The sequence below is a fragment of the Sus scrofa genome, chromosome 6 (assembly GCF_000003025.6).
Source record: "Sus scrofa isolate TJ Tabasco breed Duroc chromosome 6, Sscrofa11.1, whole genome shotgun sequence".
Taxonomy (NCBI): Eukaryota; Metazoa; Chordata; class Mammalia; order Artiodactyla; family Suidae; genus Sus; species Sus scrofa.
In genome coordinates, this window is record NC_010448.4 from 13,926,926 (window position 1) to 13,949,150 (window position 22,225).

At 47.1% G+C, this 22,225-nt stretch overlaps 1 protein-coding gene across 1 annotated transcript in view; it reads right to left on the reverse strand.

Moving 5' to 3' along the window:
- The window catches only part of HYDIN (HYDIN, axonemal central pair apparatus protein), a 412,515-nt gene that overhangs the window by 31,650 nt on the left and 358,640 nt on the right, over nucleotides 1–22,225 (reverse strand). The window contains 12 exon segments of the mRNA XM_021093814.1: nucleotides 891–1,029; nucleotides 1,499–1,711; nucleotides 2,875–3,046; nucleotides 3,049–3,081; nucleotides 4,428–4,525; nucleotides 6,671–6,831; nucleotides 8,739–8,957; nucleotides 10,302–10,444; nucleotides 19,769–20,047; nucleotides 20,266–20,368; nucleotides 21,323–21,512; nucleotides 21,609–21,760. Coding sequence (XP_020949473.1) covers nucleotides 891–1,029; nucleotides 1,499–1,711; nucleotides 2,875–3,046; nucleotides 3,049–3,081; nucleotides 4,428–4,525; nucleotides 6,671–6,831; nucleotides 8,739–8,957; nucleotides 10,302–10,444; nucleotides 19,769–20,047; nucleotides 20,266–20,368; nucleotides 21,323–21,512; nucleotides 21,609–21,760 — 1,902 coding nt within the window.

Sequence of the window (22,225 nt, forward strand, 5' to 3'; positions counted from 1 at the left end):
ACCAGCAGCATCAATGTCTGCCCTGCCCACCAAGAATGTCTAAGGGGGTGAATCCCACCCACAGGCTTTGCTGGCTAGGCTGCCATATGCATGCCATGCCTTTGGCTGCCATGTAAAATTGGAAGATTCAGATAGAAATCTGGGATTTTGGCTTTTCCTGAAAAGCGTGGGAGATCTAGCAACCCTGGGCTCACTGGTCTGTGTGGTGATCCTCCAGAGAAGCACTGTGGCCAGCTAGCCCGGTGCCCTGCACTCCCTGTCTCTGTCCCTCTGGCCTGCCTCATTCATGTGGATGATCCTCCTGACACTATCTGAATGCGTAATGTCTGTTTTACGGATTTATTTCTGCCTCCAAGATTCTCTGGGGAACTTACAGGACACAGGGCCCACACATCTGTTTTGGCCAATAGGTTCATACTTGTCTAGGTCTGACTCTGCTTTAAATCACTGTGTGGACACTAGGACTCAACCATAGGACACAACTCTGCCCTTTGGTTTTGCCCTTTGGCCTGACCAGGTCAAAACGCACCCGTGTCCTTTCACTGCTGTCGGTCCCCTGGACACATGCGCTCTTGACTTCATGGTATGGCATGAATCCCAGAGTCCCCAGGCACAGGTGTCCAGCTCTCCTTTCCTTGCTTTAATAATCTCAATTTTTAAAACTTCAAATAGGGCTCTCCGTTTCTCCATGGCCAACCAAGAGAGCTCAGGTCTGTCTTGTTCATGAGAATTGCTGAACGTATGCAGTAGCCACTCAAGAAATGCTTGTTGATGGGCTCCCACTTCGGCTGTTCACCCTAACTCAACCCGTGAGCCACAGCACGCTTGCTGTGCAGAGGGGGACAGGATGATTCCATTCCCGGCCCAAGTGTCCCCATTCACACACACACCTCAGCTTTCTTTTCAGGGAGGACGAGGCCTTTCTCTGTCAGGCACGTGAAGGCTGGAGGGTTCTGGAGACTTTCCATTTCCTCAGAGATCCAGCAGAAGGAGTAGGTGCTACTGGTCGGGTTCAGTATTGTAAACGTCCTGGCCGAGCAGGAAGAGGTGAGAGCAGAGCATGAGAGAGGGCTTGAGGAGTAAGAGAAACTCTCTTCGGACCTGCCCCAGCACAGTCACCTTCTGTGGGAAGCAGACCTGTTCTGGGCACTTTCTGACTGCAGAAATGCAAACAGCATCACCTCACCTGGGGACCCCAAGGGTGGCTTGAGTTCTGGACTTCTGACTAATGACGGTGCCAAGCGCCCTTCTGTCCCCGTGATCCTCTGGGGTCAAGGCAGTGGTCAGGGATTGTATTTTTGGGTCTTTCAAATTTTTCCCCAGTGTCAAAACGAAGGGGACAGAATTCAGCTTCCTTGCTGTAGCAGTTCTCCAAAGCCAGACCCAGGACACCCAGTGTGCTTCTAGGGTCAGTCTCAATGGCTTCTTGGAATTGTCCCTCTGAGTTTTAGAAGGACTTCCTGACATAATTCAACCAGTGAGAACCTAAGAAACTCACCGGAGATTCTTCCCTCCTATGCCCACGCTGGAGAACTCGATCACCCGGGTGTTTGGGGCCAGAGCCCCACCACCAGGCCCGCGGAGATCTGGGTTTCGCCGATGACCGCTGAGGTAGTCTGAGTCTTTCAGGTCAAAATGGCAGAAGGGCAGGGAGCTCTGCCCTTTCACTGACAGGACTGGGCCTTGCTCTCCAGGTGGCAGGTTAGGAATCCTGAGAGGATAAGGTTATTTTTGTCTATGTTTAACATCTGAATAATATATATATATACACACACACATATGTTTGCTTTCATGGTTGAAAATGAACATTATATCCACCAGAATGTGAGTTCCATGACAGCAGAGGCTGGGTCTGCCCGGGTCAACAGCATAACCTCAGTGCTTGGCAGAGTTCATGATACAGAGTGGGTGTTCATGGAGTGATGGATGCATGGATGCCCTGAGTGTGAGGGGCCTGGATTCTGGGTCCTCTGTGTACCTTACTGTGGACTCTCGTCACTTCCTTTGTTAATGGTGAGAAAGTCTCGCTGCTATAAAGTGAGCACAGAGTCTTTCCTTTGGGCTCCCTGGAGCGGGGTACGAAATAGGACCTGGGCAGTCTTAAAAAACTCCCCGAGCTCCTTGGAGAACGTAAACTAGCTGTGAGAAGATCTTGAGCCTCAGCGCCAAGCTGAGATGGCCCAGGGGTGGGCGATGCCCCCGCAGTATCACTGCAGGGTGTCTGGGAGACACTCGTGGGCCACATAGGTCTTGGCCACCCTAGGCCATGGATCAGAGACTTCCCCCAAGGGGGGTGCTCTCCATGGAGCTCTCTGGGGAGTGGGCGCCCCATCAAGGACTTTCACTGCCAGATGTTATGGGGCTGACTCTCCTCTCACTGGATCTGGGCCCCATCTGTCCCTCGATCACTATGTAACAGGTCCACACCTCCATCGCCACCAGCCCCCAGTGTTTATGGTACTCATCGTGTGCCAGGCACTGCTCTGAGCTCTTCCCTCAAATTAGCTCATTTAGTTTCACAGTAACTCTATAAGGTGGGTAGTGGTATTTGCATTTTCCAGAGCAGGAAACTGAGTCTCAGAAAAGCTGAAAGAAGGCTTGCCCTGGAACTGGGACCACCTGGCTGCCCACCACTCTGTTGCCCAGTGAAATCCTGCATGTGGCGGGGAAGGGGCGAGGGCAGGAGGCAGGGTCTACAGAGGGAAGATGAGAAATACAGAAGACTGACTCTTCCTCATTCTCACAAGGCTTTTCCAAAGGGAAACATGGCAGCTGGGGCTGTGGAGGGGCCTCGGGCTGCAAAGAACGGTGGCGTGGTGGGAAGAAGATGGGTTGGGAACTGCAGCGCTTTGGGCTGGGAGCTCATTTCCTTACTGGCAGAAAAGATTGCCCTCGAAGTCTCCAGCCTCCAGTGGGGAGAATTTCACTTTGAGCCTCTGAGCCTTCCCGCTGGGCACGATGCCAGAGCTGGGCTCCACAGAGAAGGGGGGTAGGGAAGCGTCGGTCCAGCGGTCCACGGCGCTGTCCAGGGTGCTGGCCGTGTGCAGGTGCCCTGGCTGAGCTGGTCTTTTTGGGAGAAGCCTGGGGGCAGAGAGAGGGCGGGTGGGGGGCAGCCCCTGTGGGGTCTGTGGGCTCACCTCTTTTAGTGGGTTCACTCGGCTTTGGGCCCTAGGGGTAAGGAACTGGCTCCTCCCTCACAGGAGACTCAGGAAAAACACTTCCAGTGATTGCATCAAGTCTGTTTCCTTTTGGCTCAAGGGGGTGGGTCAGATCAATGTCTGTGGGTCATCTGCCTTAAGGGCAGTGGGCTGTGGAACATAAGTTCTGGAGAATCGTTGCTTTAAAGCGGGGGTTCACCATCTGGGGGAGGGGCATGGATAAAGGGCTCATTTGCAAGATCTGGGAATGTCCAAATTGAATGTGTGTGGGCCCTTTTAAAAGTGCTTCAAGTTCCCTTGTGGCATAGTGGGTTAAGGATCTGGTGTTGCTACAACTGTGGCGCAGTTCACAACCGCAGTGTGTGTGCAATCCCTGGCCCAGGAAAATCCACATGCAACGGGTGCAGCCAAAAAAATAAAAAGATACTGTTAGATAAGCCATGAGGTCCTGCTGTACAGCATAGGGACTACATCCAGTCACTTGTGATGGAACTTCATGGATGATAGTATGAGAAAAAGCATGTATACATATGTATAACTGGGTCTTCATTTTGCTGTACAGAACACTGTAAATCACCATAATAAAAAGTTAATTAATTAAAAATGTAGGCGTTCCAGTTGTGGAGCAGCAGAAACGAATCTGACTAGTAACCATGAGGTTGCCGGTTCGATCCCTGGCCTTGCTTGGTGGGTTAAGGATCCAGCGTTGCCGTGAGCTGTGGTGTAGGTTGCAGATGTAGCTTGCATCCCGTGTGGCTGTGGCTGTGGTGCAGGCGGCAGCTGCAGCTCCAATTAGACCCTTAGCCTGGGAACTTCCATGGGCCGAGGGTGCAGGCCTTAAAAAAAAAAGCGAAAAAATAAAAAATAAAAAAATAGTGGAGCTACCAAAAAAAAAAAAAAAGTGCTTCACATGTATTAATTGCACACTGGGTGTGGGTGTGTACTTTCCTGGAAAGACAGTTCATAGCTTTTACTGGTTTCTCCAGATCTGTAATTTCCTAAAGGTTAAGATCTAAAAGGAAAGACTCCTAGGGATCTGTGGAGGGGGTACTGGCCTTGTGGGTCCAGGGTCCGGGCTCCAGGAAGGCAGAGTTCAGGCCTTGAGCTTCTCAGGCCCATTTGGCCCTGCAGATGCCAGGAGGCCTCTGTTCTGCTTCTCCTTTGCTCCTTAGGGGCTGCTGGAGCAGTGCTTGCTTCTCCAGGAACAAGGCCCTTCTACTAACTTGGGGACCAGTTCAAGCCCTGGGTGTTACCTGTCAATGCATTTACCTTGGTTCTCCGGCATTGCAAAGCTGACCGCCTTTGCTGTGTCTTCAGAGATCCAGTTAAACTCCAGCTGCACGCTTCCCGAATTAATCAGTTCAAACCTGGAAAGAGTTCAGGGGACAAATGTGAGGAATGTGCTGCAGATGGTTTTGGTCCTGTCTGCACATTGCCTGTACTATTAACTTTTAAAAGTCAGGTCTTGTTGTTTCTTAAATCTTTCTTCAAAGGCAGGTTTTAAGCAATTTAACCTGAAGACACACATTCGATGTATTATTTTATATTTCCTCCTAAAACACATAAAATATACACATAGCTATTAAAAGTAAAAGAATCCAAATGCTTAGCCCTTAAACCATCTTGCTTACCACTGGTACCTGGTTCAGGGAGCTTTCAAGCTGCACCACCATCATCCCAAAAAAGTCCCGAGAGAGGAAATAAAGTCTGTTTCACAAGACAGTACTCTCTGGGGTGCAAATGCCAAAGCTCTCCCTTCCTGAATCACCTTTGCCACAAACAGTGTCCTCATGGTCAGAAACCACGGGACCCCCGCCTGAGATGACTTCGCTGGCTGAGACGTACACCTGCCTGAAATTCTGAATGAGCGGAGTGTCTGGGTTTAAGGAAGAAGTGGGAGTTGAGAGTTGGGGTTAGTTCTAAAGGAGCCATCATCCAGTCCAGGAAGACCATGCAGCTATGCCTGAAGGCAAGTGCCTTTGACCTCAGGGGCTTGAGTGACTTTAGGAGTTGTGTGGATTTATGAGTGCTGGTCTTTATCCTAAAGAAAACTTGTATAAAGGGGAGGAATCTCAGCGGCAAAGAACACTTTTGGTCAAAAGCATATTTGATGTGGGTCAGGGGTCAACAAACTTTTTTTTGTAAGGGTGGGGTAGTAAGTTTTTTTGGCTTTGGGCACCAGAGGCCTCTGCAGCCACGACTCCCTCTGCTGGTAAATGCAGAAACAGCCACAGACAATGTGGAAACAAATGGCCTGGCTCTGTGCCAACATGATCGACAAAAATAAGCCACTGGCTGGGTTTAGTCCATGGCCATTGAGTCCAGGGCCATGGGTTGACCCCTGCTGTAGGCGAAACGGCCATCGGCAGAAGATCCCACCTCCTGCCTTCTATCTTCTGGGTCTATGATAATTTGAGAGGATACGTTAAGGGCCACAAATGCAAAATGAGTTGAGCAAGTCAATTACTGATTTTTTACAAAGTAGATACGTCAGTGGTTTCTGTTTTTGTGTTTGTAATTCTCAAAGAACAGTCACAGGCCTTCTCTCTTTACCCGTCTCTGTGTATGTTGCTCTTTTGGCCTGAAGGTCCATTTTCTCGCTTCTTCACCAGGCCAGCTCCTCTGTGTCTCCCAGCGTTCAGCTGGGGCACCACTTTGGACAGCCTTTCCAGACACTCCCTCTCTCACCACGTCTTGGTCTGTTTTAGGGACGCCCCCCCCTGCACACCCAGAACACTGTGCTGCCACCATCAATGTGCCTATTTTCACTCATTCCCCCAACACCGGCTGTGAGCTCTCTGAGGGTGAGACCCACAGCATCCCTGTATCATCTGAGTGTGGATAAAGGGTTAACATAACCCCTTCTTCTTAGGACAGTTCTGACTGAATTAACTGGCTGGCTCTGTTTCTGTGGAAGCCTGATAAGAGAAAGGTCAGCTATATTATCAGACAACTTTGTAACTGATTGGTCACTTGCTTGGAGACTGGGGGGGGGGCACTCATGAGTACCCGGAGGGAAGCCCTAGCACTGGGGTTCTCCGAGAGCAGTGGCTCTTGTAACTGGGCATGTCTCCTGCAGGGGTCTTGGAAGCAATAGCCATGGAGTGGTTATGAGAAACGTTGGCTTCTGTTGGTCAAGGGGCTTCCAAGCTAAGAGGGGCCCCAATGCCCATGAGCGTGGACACTATCTGAGCTGTCACTTGGGTGGCGGGGCTGGGGGTGGGGGCAAGAATCGTCCCCAGGTGGTGATGTGGATGGTTGACAGGCCTGTTCCCACTCATGCCACCCTCCTGGTACTCTGCATTTCTAGAGGTATATTTTGAGGTTCGTAGGGAACTGCTGTAGTTTTGCGGGTCGGAATGTTTCAGTGAGTCCACGTAGACCCTAGGGTACACCATGTGATGCCTGGGCCTTGCTGTCGTGGACACTGAATAAATGTTTGATGAAGGAGAGAGGGAATGATGGGATGAAAGAACTTCCTCAAGAGGGTCGGGAGGCTTTTGATGACTCACTCGAACACTCGGGTCTGGTAAACCAGTGTTTCCTTAAAGTGTATGTCGCTCACGTGGCACTGGTATGAGGCGAAATTCACGTTGGCACTGATCTGCAGCTGCAGCTCTCGGTAGTTCTCCTCTAGTACTGAGTGGGCAGGCTCCGGATCCGTCTCTATCACCTGGAACAAAGGCCACCGTGTCCCAGGGACGCAGACCCAGCTGCCTCACAGGAATCATGGGGAGCTGAGGCAGTTCATTCCACTCATGCAAATGAGCACCAACTCACAAACTCAAGCTCTAGAGCAAATGAAGGCAAACCTAAAATGACTCATTCATATGAAAGGGGGACACTGAATAACAAGAAATTACTGAGAGCATCAGGATGGCGCAGGCAGCAACTGTGGGGTCAGATATGCTCCAAAGATGTTAGAGTAAGGAAATCAGAAAGATAGGAATAGAAACTCATGAAACAGAAAACAAATCTAAAACAGAGAGGACCAGCAAAGCTAAAAGTTGTTTATGTGAAAAGATTTAGAAGACCTGTGGTGGGCCTGGCTAAGAAGAAAAAAGAGAAGATACAAATAACCAATCATAAGTGAAAAGGGAGACAGCCCATCCATCCTACAGGTAATTAAACAGATGATAATAAGATATTATGAATAATTTTATGAGGGTTCATGTGAAAACTTGGTTGAAAGGCAAATTTCTAGAACAACACCTTAATATAAAAATGGATCCAAAACCAAGTCTACAACCTGAAGAATCTTATTACTATCAAAGAAACTGAATGGTAGTAAAAAAAAAATCTTTAAAAAGACCTAAATAAAGAGAGAGATATACCTTGCTCATGGAAAGGACAAATTGATATTATGAAATTGTCAATTTTTCCTAAACTGATTTATAGATAGAATCCAATTCCGATTAAACTTCCATCAGGGTTTTCACAGCACTTGGTAAATGGATTCCCAAATTATATGAGAGAGTAAAGGGCCAAGAACCATCAGAATAAACAGCATGGAGATAACCAGGAGAAAATACATTTGAGAAAGCCAAAACATAAGCGATAAGTAATAGTGAGGACAATTTGCAGACAAATATAGGAACAAAGAACTCATCCCAAAATAATGAAGACTCATATTTTGCCAAATAACACACAAGTGTCTTCCAAAGTGGGCTCCATCTGTTTATACTTCTGCTTCCACCAAGCAGCAGAAAGCCACTCTGGAAACACTGTGCATCACCTTGGAAAGCTGAAGAGCCCACGATTCCTAAAACTCAGCAATTCCACTTCCTATGACCCAGTTTAGGAATATAAAGTCTGGCAAACGAACACCATGCTCATGGAAATAGTGTCCATAGTAGCAAACCCCAAATAATGTTCAAAAGAAGAATGGGTAGGTATCGATGGAGATTTAAATAGTAGTGACAGGGGTGCACTACAACCACATGCAACAATACGGATGACCACGCGCAATAGCCTTTAGCAAAGGGAAGTTACAAAGGACAACTAAACAACATGCCTTTTCAGATGCACAGGTTCGAAATAGAGAAAAAAAATGAAGGGAATGAGCAAACAAGATTCGGGAGAGCGCCCGCCTCTGGTTGAGGGGTTGGGGCTGAAATCAGCAGGTCATCCTTGTTTGACTTCCTGCGTTGGGTGTGCCTTCATCTCTGTTTATTCGATTCTTAGAAAGAAACCAACCAAGGAATGATTAAAAGACAAGCATGCACGGACCAAAGAGGAGATTCTGTCGTGAACCAGAGACTAATTAACCTCATTCTGGACACTGAGGGAAAAGGGAAGCTGCTGTGATGTTTCTGAAAAAGAAAAAGCGGGGAGGACGTGCTCAGCCAGGAACTAGATTTCAAGACTTAAATGAAAGCCCTGCCAATCACGTGTGCGGTTTGGGTGGCACGTGCAGTGAGGACGGCAGGCGGCCGGCCACTGTGGAAATCCAGCTCAGGTGAATGGGGACCGTTTTCTTTTCCCACGAGAGAAGGAAAGGATGCAACACCGAGTTGGAGAGCAGTGTCTGTTCAGAGAACGGCGGTCCTGGCCACACCGGGCCTTGGTGTCCCTACTCACTTTTCGCTTTGTGGTGAAAGTCCCAGGCACGTTTCTGAGCACGTCCACCCACTTGACCGTGCGCATGCGGTCGTCCCAGTCGGGGACCTGGTCTGCGGGGACCTGAAAGGTGATCTTGGAGAGCTTGCACTTGATGCCCATCTTCTTCAGGGTGATGGGCACGTCTGACTTGATGGTCCCCACTATGTCCTTGGCGCAGCCAGGGTGGAGGTGGCCTATCTGGGGAAGAGCCTCGTGTTAGTGCTTTGGGGAATTCAATCTGGAGGACTCACGACGCCTGATGCTGACATTCTAGGGGTAGAGCCAAAAGTCTTGGCAAAACGTGCGGAAGTGGTCCAGATAAGTGGGAAATCCAATTTGATTTGAAGGATAAAATCAACTGGGATTCAGCATACATAAAAGCACACAACACTAAATATCTAAATATACACTATATATTGTCCTATATATACAGTCCTTTCATGTTTCTAAGAGATTAAAAAAACCCCTCCCTTCTCTGGAAAGGGAAAGGAGAGGAAAGTGTGATATTTCTCCAGGTGCGCGTGCGTGTGTGCGTGCGTGTGTGTGTGTGTGTACGCGTGGCTGTATGTCCGAGTGTGTGAGCATGAGTGTATATAGAGGGACTATAAGAAGCTCACGTCAATCAACTATAATACAAAAAGTAGAAAAAAATAATGATAAAAAGCAATTTATCAACTAAGAAAAAGGGCAAACATTAAAAAGATTAAAAAGGATATTATGAGCATCACTATACCAGTATGTGACAATTTAAACAATGCCGGAGAAAATACAAAAAAAAAAAATAAATAAAAGCCTCCTTTGACTAACACTTTACAGCTCTCCAGGAAGCAAAATATTTCTTCCTGATAGCACCCTGAGATTTAAAGGTGACAGAGTAGCGTCCCCAGCCCTCCTCGCTCTATCCTCCTAGAGTTCTGTGCTTGAACAGATTTGGTGGCTGAAACAGAGCAGGTGCCTTCGGACACATCCAGGGTCCTGGGAACTGAGATGTGAACTCTCTGGAAAAAGCAAGCACCCATCAGAGGTGAGACTCTGCTGCCACGTTGTCCTGGGCCTTGTTCAATGTTGAGCTTTGGTCAGCAATTTATAAAATGTGTGCCGTGAGATGCTGAAAGAAGGGGTTAGAAAATTCCAGGTAAAAAAGCTGACTAGGTCTTAATATGCTGAAGGGCACTAGGAATCTCCAGCAGAAATATGTAGCATTTTCTAAATCTCCCTTGTCCACCAAACCTACCACCCCATTTTAGTTCGTGATGTACCACTTGTGCAGGACGAATGCGCTAAGGAGCACACACCTAGGAGGACACAGGTCCACACTCTGGGAAGCAAGGACTGGGACCTGTCTTCATCCATGGAGGTGTCCATGTGATTCTGCGTCATCGGCCTAGCACAGTCCTGGCAGCCCTCGTTCCCTGCTCATGACCACAGGGGACATGTCCGCATCCATCCCACCCCACGTGTCTGTGGGGATGGACCGACAATCAAACTGGGCTTGGCTGAGGCTCAAGGGAGGCCAGGAAACAGGGACTGGTTTTCACTTACCTGTGGAGAGAAAGACACTGTAGCCAGAAGGGGCCATTCGAAGCGCATCACATTCACTTGGCTGTGGTTAGTGATGGTGAAGCTCGCGCTATAGCTGTTTCCAATGCGGCAGTCCCCAAACTGGATGTGGTCCACCAGAGCCGCTAGGGGACAGAAGCAGGAGGCCGTGAGTCCCCACGGAGGCAGCACCTGACAGGCACTGTGTTTCACCCTCGTGCAACCCCACCCTCCTTGGAGGGTTACACTGGAAACATCCAGAGTCCTGCAGCAGGAAGCTTTCCTCCTAGGGGAGTCTATCTGTCTGTCTGTCTATCTATCTATCTATCTATCTATCTATCTATCTATCTATATATCTATCATCCATCCATTCATCCATCCTCCACCTCCATTAGCACAAGGGAAAACATTAAGCCTCTCAATCCCAGTACTGTTAAAGGTTCGACTATAGGAGTTTCCATTAAATTTGAATTACAGATAAATGATGAGTGATTCTTAGTTAAAGTGTGCCCCATGCAAAATCTGGGGACACGAATACACTAAAAAACTGCACGTGATTTATTTAAAATTCAATTTTAATATTTAAAATTCAAATTTAATGGGGACTCCTGCCTTCTGATTTTCTAAATCTGGTAACCCTATTATTAGTAAGAAATCTGAGTTCTGAATTAGGGTTCACTGCTGGATCCTGTTTGACCCCTGATAAGAGAGATGTCGCCTGAGCTACAAACAGACATGAAACGTCAGATACATGAGCAGCACTGATTTTTTTTTTTTTAATTTTATTTTCCCACTGTACAGCAAGGGGGTCAGGTTATCCTTACATGTATACATTACAATTACAGTTTTTCCCCCACCATTTCTTCTGTTGCAACATGAGTATCTAGACATAGTTCTCAATGCTATTCAGCGGGATCTCCTTGTAAATCTATTCTACGTTGTGACTGATAAGCCCAAGCTCCCGATCCCTCCCACTCCCTCCCCCTCCCATCAGGCAACCACAAGTCTCTTCTCCAAGTCCATGATTGATTTTCTTTTCTGAGGAGATGTTCATTTGTGCTGGATATTAGATTCCAGTTATAAGTGATGTCATATGGTATTTGTCTTTGTCTTTCTGGCTCATTTCACTCAGTATGAGATTCTCTAGTTCCATCCATGTTGCTGCAAATGGCATGATGTCATCCTTTTTTATGGCTGAGTAGTATTCTATCGTGTATATATACCACATCTTCCGAATCCAATCCTCTGTCGATGGACATTTGGATTGTTTCCATGTCCTGGCTATTGTGAATAGTGCTGCAATGAACATGCGGCTGCATGTGTCTCTTTTAAGTAGAGCTTTGTCCGGATAGATGCCCAAGAGTGGGATTGCAGGGTCATATGGAAGTTCTATGTATAGATTTCTAAGGTATCTCCAAACTGTTCTCCATAGTGGCTGTACCAGTTTACATTCCCACCAACAGTGCAGGAGGGTTCCCTTTTCTCCACAGCCCCTCCAGCACTTGTTATTTGTGGATTTATTAATGATGGCCATTCTGACTGGTGTGAGGTGGTATCTCATGGTAGTTTTGATTTGCATTTCTCTTATAATCAGCGAGGTTGAGCATTTTTTCATGTGTTTGTTGGCCATCTGTATATCTTCTTTGGAGAAATGTCTATTCAGGTCTTTTGCCCATTTTTCCATTGATTGATTGGTTTTTTTGCTGTTGAGTTGTATAAGTTGTTTATATATTCTAGAGATTAAGCCCTTGTCAGTTGCATCATTTGAAACTATTTTCTCCCATTCTGTAAGTTGTCTTTTTGTTTTCTTTTTGGTTTCCTTTGCTGTGCAAAAGCTTTTCAGTTTGATGAGGTCCCACGGGTTTATTTTTGCTCTAATTTCTATTGCTTTGGGAGACTGACCTGAGAAAATATTCATGATGTTGATGTCAGAGAGTGTTTTGCCTGTGTTTTCTTCTAGGAGTTTGATGGTGTCCTGTCGTATATTTAAGTCTTTCAGCCATTTGGAGTTTATTTTTGTGCATGGTGTGAGGGTGTGTTCTAGTTTCATTGCTTTGCATGCAGCTGTCCAGGTTTCCCAGCAATGCTTGCTGAATAGACTTTCTTTTTCCCATTTTATGTTCTTGCCTCCCTTGTCAAAGATTAATTGACCATAGGTGTCAGGGTTAATTTCCAGATTCTCTATTCTGTTCCATTGGTCTGTCTGTCTGTTTTGATACCAGTACCACACTGTTTTGAGGACTGTGGCTTTGTAGTATTTCTTGAAGTCTGGGAGAGTTATGCCTCCTGCTTGGTTTTTGTTTCTCAGGATTGCTTTGGCGATTCTGGGTCTTTTGTGGTTCCATATAAATGTTTGGATTGTTTGTTCTAGTTCTGTGAAAAATGTCCTGGGTAATTTGATAGGGATTGCATTGAATTTGTAGATTGCTTTGGGTAGGATGGCCATTTTCACAATATTGATTTTTCCAATCCATGAACATGGAATATCTTTCCATTTTTTTACATCTTCTTTGATTTCTTTGATTAAGGTTTTATAGTTCTCGGCATATAGGTCCTTTACCTCTTTGGTTAGGTGTATTCCGAGGTATTTGATTTTGTGAGGTACAATTTTAAAAGGTATCGTATTTTTGTATTCCTTTTCTAATGTTTCATTGCTGGTATACAGAAATGCAACTGACTTCTGAATGTTAATCTTATATCCTGCCACTTTGCTGAATTTATTAATCAGTTCAAGGAGTTTTGGGGTTGAGTCCTTAGGGTTTTCTAGGTATAGAATCATGTCATCTGCATACAGTGACAGTTTGATCTCTTCTCTTCCTATATGGATGCCTTTGATTTCTTTTGTTTGTCTAATTGCTGTGGCTAAGACTTCCAAAACGATGTTGAAGAGCAGTGGTGAGAGTGGGCATCCCTGTCTTGTTCCAGATTTGAGTGAGAAGGCTTTCAGTTTTTCCCCATTGAGGATTATATTTGCTGTGGGTTTATCATAAATGGCTTTGATTATATTCAGGAATGTTCCCTCTATACCCACTTTGGCGAGGGTCTTGATCATGAATGGATGTTGAACTTTGTCAAATGCTTTTTCTGCATCTATTGAGATGATCATATGATTTTTGACTTTTTTTTTTGTTAATGTGGTGTATGATGTTGATTGATTTGCGTATGTTGAACCATCCTTGTGAACCTGGGATGAACCCAACCTGGTCATGGTGTATAATTTTTTTGATATGTTGTTGGATTCGGTTGGCTAAGATTTTGTTGAGAATTTTTGCATCTATATTCATCAATGATATTGGGCGATAGTTTTCTTTTTTGGTGGTATCTCTGCCTGGTTTTGGAATGAGGGTGATGGTGGCCTCATAGAATGTCTTTGGGAGTATTCCTTCTTCTTCAACCTTTTGAAAGAGTTTAAGGAGGATGGGCACCAATTCCTCTTTATATGTTTGATAGAATTCACCTGTGAAGCCATCTGGTCCTGGGCTTTTATTTGTAGGGAGTGATTTTATGACCTCTTCAATTTCATTTCTAGTGATCGGTCTGTTCAGTTGGTCTGTTTCTGCTTGATTCAGTTTTGGCAGGCTGTAAGATTCTAGAAAATTGTCCATTTCTTCCAGATTGTCAAACTTATTGCCATATAGTTGTTCATAGTATTCTCTTATGGTTTTTTGTATTTCTGCTGTATCCGTTGTGATTTCTCCTTTTTCATTTATAATTTTGGTGATTTGGGTTCTTTCTCTCCTCTTTTTAGTGAGTCTGGCCAGGGGTTTATCAATTTTGTTCACCTTTTCAAAGAACCAGCTCTTGGTTTTATTAATTTTCTCTATTGTTTTTTGAGTCTCTATTTTATTGATTTCTTCTTTGATCTTTACAATTTCCTTCCTTCTGCTGACTTTAGGACTTCTTTGTTCTTCTTTTTCTAATTCATTTAGGTGGAGGGTTAAGTTGTCAATTTGGGATCTTTCTTCTTTTTTGAGAAAGGCCTGGATTGCTATAAATTTCCCTCTGAGCACTGCTTTCGCAGCATCCCATAGATTTTGAGAGGTTGTGTCTTCATTATCATTTGTTTCGAGGTAGTTTTTAATTTCCTTCTTGATTTCCTCATTGACCCATTGGTTTTTTAGTAGCATGTTGTTTAGTCTCCATGGAGTAGGTTTTTTCTCTTTGCTTTTCCCATGGTTGATTTCTAATTTCATGGCATTGTGGTCAGAGAAGATACTTGAGATAATTTCTATGCTCCTAAATTTATTGAGATTCGCTTTATGTCCCAATATGTGGTCGATTCTTGAGAATGTTCCATGAGCATTTGAGAAGAATGTGTATTCTGACTTTTTTGGATGTAGTGTCCTGAAGATATCAATTAAGTCTAACTTTTCTATTGTTTCCTTTAGGATCTCTGTGCTTTATTGGTTTTCTGTCTAGAGGATCTGTCCATTGATGTGAGGGGGGTATTTAGGTCTCCTACTATGATTGTATTCTCATCAATATCTCCCTTTATGTCTGTTAATATTTGTTGTATGTATCTGGGTGCTCCTATGTTTGGGGCATATATGTTGATGATAGTAACATCCTCTCCTTGGATGGATCCCTTAATCATTAAATAGTGTCCTTCTTTGTCTTTCTTTATGTCTTTTGTTTTAAAGTCTATTTTGTCTGATATGAGCGTTGCAACTCCTGCTTTTCTGTCATGTCTATTGGCATGAAATACTTTTCCCCAGCCTTTCACTTTCAATCTATATGTATCTTTTGTCCTAAGGTGAGTTTCTTGTAGGCAGCATATTGAAGGTTTTTGCCGTTTTATCCACTCAGCCATTCTGTGTCTTTTGATTGGGGCATTCAGTCCATTGACATTTAAGGTGATAATTGATAGATGATTATTTATTGCCATTTGATCCTCGTGTTCCAGTTGATTCTATGGTTCTCCATTCTTCTTTTTTTTTTTTTTCTTTTTTCTTTGGTTGGATGGTCTTCTGTTATTATCTGCTTGAGTGTATTTTTTTTTTCATTTTTTGCAAATGCAATATTTGGTTTTGGCTTGTGGTTGCCCTGTTTTTTAAGTATGCTAACCCCTTCCCATAATTGTGTGTTTTAGCCTGATGTTCCTGTAAGTTCAAACACTTCATTATTATATTAAAATTAAGAAGAGAGACATACATACAAACAAAAAGGATTATTTACCTCCTGACATCCCTTGCCCACATTTTATGGTTTTGATGACTCTTTTATTTTTTTCTTTTTAATTTTATTTTGTTTGAAGCATGTTCATGATTAAATCTGTATGCTGGCTTATTTGAGTGACTGCTCTCTGATTGCATCTTCCTCAGTCCTAGTTCTTCCTCTTCTTCTTCTTCTTTTTTTTTTTTTTTTTTTTCTTTTCTTTTTTCTTCCCTTTCCTTCCTTTCTTTTTGGTTTAGAGAAGCCCTTTCAATATTTCCTTTAACCTGGGTTTTGTGTTGCTGTATTCTTTAAGTTTTTGTTTGTTGGGAAAAATTTTTATTTCCCCTTCTATTTTAAATGATATTCTTGCTGGATAAAGTATTCTAGGTTGCATATTTTTTCCTTTGAGCACTTTAAATATCTCTTGCCATTCCCTCCTGGCCTGTAGTGTTTCTGTAGAGAAATCAGCTGATATTCTTATGGGGGTTCCCTTGTAGGTAACATTCTGTTTTTCTCTTGCTGCCTTTAGGATCCTCTCTTTATCACTAACTTTTGCCATTTTTATTATGATGTGTCTTGGTGTGGGTCTGTTTGGGTTCAGTTTGTTTGGGGCCCTCTGTGCTTCTTGTATCTTGAATCCAGTATCCTTTAGATTTGGGAAGTTTCCAGCGATAATTTCTTCAAATATATTTTCCATTCCCTTATCTTTTTCTACTCCTTCTGGAATTCCTATTATGCGTAGATTGGCCCGTTTTATATTATCCCATAGGTCTCATATTGCTTTCCAGTTTTTTGATTCGGTTTTCTGTCTGTTGACCAGATTGAGTGATTTCCATTATTCTATCTTCCACATCACTGATTCGTTCTTCTGCATTATTCATTCTGGTTTTTACTGCCCCTAGTTCAGTTTGCATCTCTGCAAATGAATGTTCTAGTTTTTCTTGGCTCCTCCTTATATTTTCTAGCTCCTTTCTGAGGGTATCTGCATTGCTGTTCATATCTTCTCTTAATTCCTTCAGTATTTTCACTATTTCTCTTTTGAACTCCAGGTCTGTCAGACTGCAGAGATCAGTTTCATTGTTGACTGTTTTAGGTGAGTTCTCCTGTTGGTTTGACTGGGGGTGGTTTCTCAGCTTCTTCATCTTGCTTGTTGTCTTCTTTCTCCTGAGGGAGTTGTACTCTCCTTTATCGGGTAGTGTTTGCCTTGTCACTGCCCTGGAATATTTCCTGAGGGCTGTCGTTGTTGGTCAATCTTTTTGGAGGCAGTGTGGCTTTTCTGGAGTGTTGATGGGACTAACAGTGTTTCTTTGAAGCAAAGGAGGACTTCCTGAGGGCAGACAGGACTGGGAGGTCCACCCCACGATGGTAGCAGATTTCACTTGGTTCTCAGCACCCCCTGGGGTCTTGGGCGGGTAGCAGGGCCCTTGGAGACTCAAGACGTTCCTCCCCAGGGCAGCCCGACTCAGAAAGACCGTCTGAGATCTTTTCCCGATTCGGCCAGGCTTGTTGCAGCTTTTCTGGGCTGCAGGGGGTCCTGCCTGGAGCTGGCAGTCCTATGCAGCTGGTCCACTAGGTCTCAGCACCCCCTGGGGTCTTGGGCGGGTAGCAGGGCCCTTGGAGACTCAAGAGGCTCCTCCCCAGGACAGCCCGACTCAGAAAGACCGTCTGAGATCTTTTCCCAAGTCGGCCAGGCTTGTTGCAGCTTTTCTGGGCTGCAGGGGGTCCTGCCTGGAGCTGGCAGTCCTATGCAGCTGGTCCACTAGGTCTCAGCACCCCTTGGGGTCTTGGGCGGGTAGCAGGGCCCTTGGAGACTCAAGAGGCTCCTCCCCAGGGCAGCCCGATTCAGAAAGACCGTTTGAGATCTTTTCCCGATTCGGCCAGGCTTGTTGCAGCTTTTCTGGGCTGCAGGGGGTCCTGCCTGGAGCTGGCAGTCCTATGCAGCTGGTCCACTAGGTCTCAGCACCCCCTGGGGTCTTGGGCGGGTAGCAGGGCCCTTGGAGGCTCAAGAGGCTCCTCCCCAGGACAGCCCGACTCAGAAAGACCGTCTGAGATCTTTTCCCGATTCGGCCAGGCTTGTTGCAGCTTTTCTGGGCTGCAGGGGGTCCTGCCTGGAGCTGGCAGTCCTATGCAGCTGGTCCACTAGGTCTTAGCACCCCCTGGGGTCTTGGGCGTGTAGCAAGGCCCTTGGAGACTCAAGAGGCTCCTCCCCGGGGGAGCCCGTCTCAGAAAAACCGTCGGAGAATTAGTTCGATCTATTCACGGCCTGGCTAGGCTTGTTCTAGCTTTTCTGGGCTGCAGGCCTTTTCTAGGGAGCTGGTGGTGTTTGGTGCTGCTCTGTGGAAGTGTAGCCCCTCCAAAGGGCAAGCAGGCCTGTGCAGGGAGAGCCCCTGCGGTGGTAGGCTTCAGGCAATTGTTGAGGCCAGCCCTCCTGGATGGCAGGCAGCCCCAGGTTCAGCGAGAGCGTAGGGGGTGGCGGGGGTGGGGGGAGGGAATGCACTGGGAAGCACAGCTTTCTGCTAGCTAGCGGGCCTGTAAGCTTGCTGTGGCGTGGGGGGTATTCTATGGGGACCCACCCCTTCTTCTCTCCGCTCCCCAGCACGGGCGCAGACCAGGCTCTTCTCCCAGGTTCCCTCTGAGGCGGCTTTCCACTTCCCCGCCCCTAGAGTATTGCTCCCTTCCTCTGCGACAGCTTTGTTTTCTAGTCTCCCAGGCAGTCTCTGCCCCGTCAAATGGTTTAGAGACCTCCCAAGCAGTTTCCGCTCTTCCCCGCCCCCCTAGCCGGGGGACTAATCTCTGGAGCCGAGGTCTCGGTGCCCAGCCCCCCCCCCCCCAGGCATCCCCGGCCCTTTCTTGGGGACTAACCTTCGGAGGCGAGGTCTCGGTGCCCAGCCCCAACCCAGGCGTCCCCCGGCCCCCTCTCGGGGACCAACCTTCAGAGCTGAGGTCTCGGTGCCCAGCCCCCACCCAGGCGTCCCCCGGCCCTTTCCCGGGGACTAACCTCTGGAGCCGAGGATTCGGTGCCCAGCCCCCACCCAGGCGTCTCAATTTTTGGTGACTGTGCCCGTAGTTCAGATGGTCCGTTGGGTTCTTGATCGTTTTTCCGTACTCCGACTTACTGCTACACTCTTCTCTGCATCTGGGGATTCCTCCGGTTCATTTGATCTTTCGCCCGGTAGGAGACTTTCCAGGGTGCAGGATCCCTTTCTCCTCCGCAGTTCCCTTTCGGGAGCGCCCGTCCCGCTCGGATTCACCTTCTCTCACTCTCCTCTTTTCTCCCGTTCTGCCCAATAATGTCACGAACTTCTTGCCGTTATTGGAGTTTAGGTTCCTCTGCCAGCGATTGGTTGTTGTTCTGTGCGAGTCATTTCTTCTATAGATGTGCTTTTTTTGTTGTGTTTGTGGGAGAGGGCGAGCGTGTCCCCCTACTCCTCCGCCATCTTGTCCTCTCCCAGCAGCACTGATTTTAACCCACGTTGTAGAGACGGCCTGATGCTACATGCCAAGACTATAACTAAGCTCCTAGAAGAGCTGTGAGGCCATGCTTATGACTCACTTCATAGCATCAGCAACACAATTAGCGTGTTTAAGAAATACTTTTTGACAATAAGGATGAAGTACATTTTCTCCTGCCCAAAGAACATAATCAACCAAACGAAGCTGCAGTGCTTGACAGACCACGGAGCAGCGCGTCTTAAGCGCTCATACACACACAGATCACCCGGCGATCTTGTGAGACTGCAAGTTCTAGTTCAGCAGGTCTGAGGTGCTAGGGTGGGGGTCTGAAATCCCATTCCTAACAAGCTCCCAGGTGCTGCTGATGCTGGAGGTGCCCACACAGGGGGCTGAGCAGTGAGACTGTGGAGAAAGGGCTTCTCAAGGCAGCACAAACCTACACCTTCTCTCATTGAACCAGCCCACCATCACTCTTGGAAGGTCTGGGATAGGTGCTGCAGGTGAAACAGACAACGCCTACACAGGCCGGCTGAAAGGTACAGACAGGGAAAACTAGAGCGATGGGTATTCACTTCTTAGCTAAGCTGGAATCTGAATCTCACTTATTACCGAAATTGGAATTTGGAGCTCAAAGAATAAGTCTGCGAACTCCAGGGCTCAGCGCTTGGCACATGCACACTGATGCGCCATACACGTTCCTTGGGGGAACGCACGGATGAATGCAGGGTCTGAGCCAGGCCCGCGAGACAGGAGATTCGGGCCCAAACTCTGGGAGGCGAGCCAACCTGTTATTTACATGTCACTCTTATTTAAAATGACCCAAGAGCCGAGAGGTGTCAATCCCTCACTGCTGCTTCTCTCACCTGCCACCAAGCCTTCCGTCGTGTTTTCCTCCGTGATCTCGGTGACGTCGGAGGCCTCCGGGCCGGGGGAAGCCACCAGCCCGTGGATGTTGTCCAGCGTGATGTCATCCTCGTAGCTCTCTCCCACCATGTGGATGACCGTCTCCTCGAACTGGTTGTTGATCACTGACAAGCGGATGGTGCCTGCCATTCTCCCCACCTTCTGGGAGCGGAAAACAACGTCAAATTCAGCTGTTTCTCCAGGAGGAACAACCAGGGAGGCTGTGTGAGCTTTCTTGGCTGCAACGAGAAAAGAGAGACGTGATCTAGAACCAGTTTAAAGGAAGATCCATCCATAGGACTCACGGGAGAGCAGGCCTACTGTGGGATGAACCTTGCCCAGAGGGGCCATTGAGGACAAGACTGGGCATCTGACTCCCACTGGGTCTACCTTAGTCCCCTAACAAAACAGCTCCTGGGGCCTACTGCTCGCTGGAAGCTGTACTCACTCTACTTACCTTTTGCCTGTGGTTTGTTTTCCTCTATGATGTAGCTGTAGGAGGTAGAGGGCTTCCCTTTCAGGGAGAAGACTCCCAGTTGGTCCTGCAGGTCAACATGCAGCTGGCAGAAAGAAGACAAGAGTGGGTGTTACGCTTACAGGCTGCTCATGAGTTCTGAATCAGGAGTGAGATGCTGTGCAGTTTGGAAAGTGCCCAAAAGCCAAGTGCCTGGTGCTCACTTCTTTTGAGTTTCTTATTAAGAGGGAGATATAATAACTATCACATCTGGAGAGGACAAACAAAAATTCACGTCAGCCCTTGTTCTTCAGGTAAGGAACCAGAGGGCGGGAGAGTGCAGGGGACATTCCAGATCACGCAGCCACGTGGTGACAAAACGGGGTAGCCAAGGCCCTGTTACTGACAGAAGCAGTTGTAACACATACACTAGACTAATAAGATGGAAATGAATAGTTTTCATTCCTTGGGGGTTTGCATGAATGTGAGTTCCTAAAAAAACCCAGTACAAATGTATGTGGCCTAATGATGTCATGTTGAGCATCCTATCAAGATAAGACGAAACCCAAGGTGGGCATCTGACTCACTTGGAGAAAAGGGATGCTTTCCAGCCCACTGGAAGCCGTGTAGCTGATTTAAGAAAAATTAAAACCATACATCTGGTTCTATGTATGAGGAACTAGCAGATGTTTTTAGAAGAGAGACATGCTGGCACCGTCATGAACAAGATTGAACAATATAAAAATGAGGTATGAAGAGGGGAGAAAGTGTGACATCACATAGGAAGCTTCTGAGATAAAAATATGTATTTAGAAATAATCTTGATAAGAAACGATACAGAGGAATGAAAAAAGACTGATATAAAATAAGATCTAAATAAGTGGGTTGGAATCCTACGTGTTCCTGGTGGAGAGCCTAAATTCACTAAAAGCAGAAATCCTCCCCAAATCACTCACGGGATGCCCAGTGGGATTTTGTGAGAAACACTGTCAAAGGACGTCAGAGCCTTGCTTCTAAATGGTCCTCCCCTTTCCCCTCAAGCGTCCCCCTCCGGCCATACCTTGGCGGGGATGGTGCCATTGTTCTTGAGGACGAGCGGCAGTGTCGCTGAATGACCAAGCAGAAGCCTCTTGAAGAGGAGCAAGGGGTTTCCGTACTGGTTACAGAGAACTGGCCGCACAACGGTCACCCGAGGGAGGTTCCCCTCTCCGACGATATCAAACACGAGGCTCCGGTTCTTGGCCAGGTTGCTGCAGGGAACAGGAAGAGCGAGGTTGGCCAGCCTGACCTGGCAGGGATGACATGCCACGGGGGGGGGGCAGGCGAGGGAGCTGGGGAGCTGGTACCTGGGCAAGCCGTCCAAGGTCGCCTCGAAGATACACTGGTAGGTCTGCATGGTCTGCGGGGTGAAGGACACTGTGGCAAAAGCGTGTGAGCGGCTGGCGACACACATCTTGTTGGGCTCCACTTCAAAGATGTCAACGATGCGGGCGAAGATCTGGTTGGGGTGGGGGCGGGGGAGCCGGGATCAGGGAGCTGGCCACTCTGTGTCTGCACCGGGCTGGCTGCTCATCCCTGTTGGCCCTGCTGGGACATCTCCCTCCTCTAAGCTCTGCAGTAGGCGCGCCCCATTGTCTGCACAGTCACGCTCCAGGAGGAGCAGCCTGGGTACTCAGGGACCCAGCCCTGAGCAAAACTGGCTGGACTTGGCTGGAGCTCTGGCCTTTGCCTCAAACAGGTGAACTAAACCATAACTTGCTCAGATCACTGTTGCTCTCTCTCTCTGAACAACTGAGATGCCAGAGACCCCTGGTAGTAGCTGATACGAGGCTGAGCTGGAAGCCAGACTAGAGAAAGGAGCAATGAGACACCATGCACGAGAGACGTGTGGCCCTTGGCAGGTGGGCAGCCTCAGGTGGTCATCTGCAAGTTGGATTGGGTGGCAGCTGCAGTCCCACAGAGC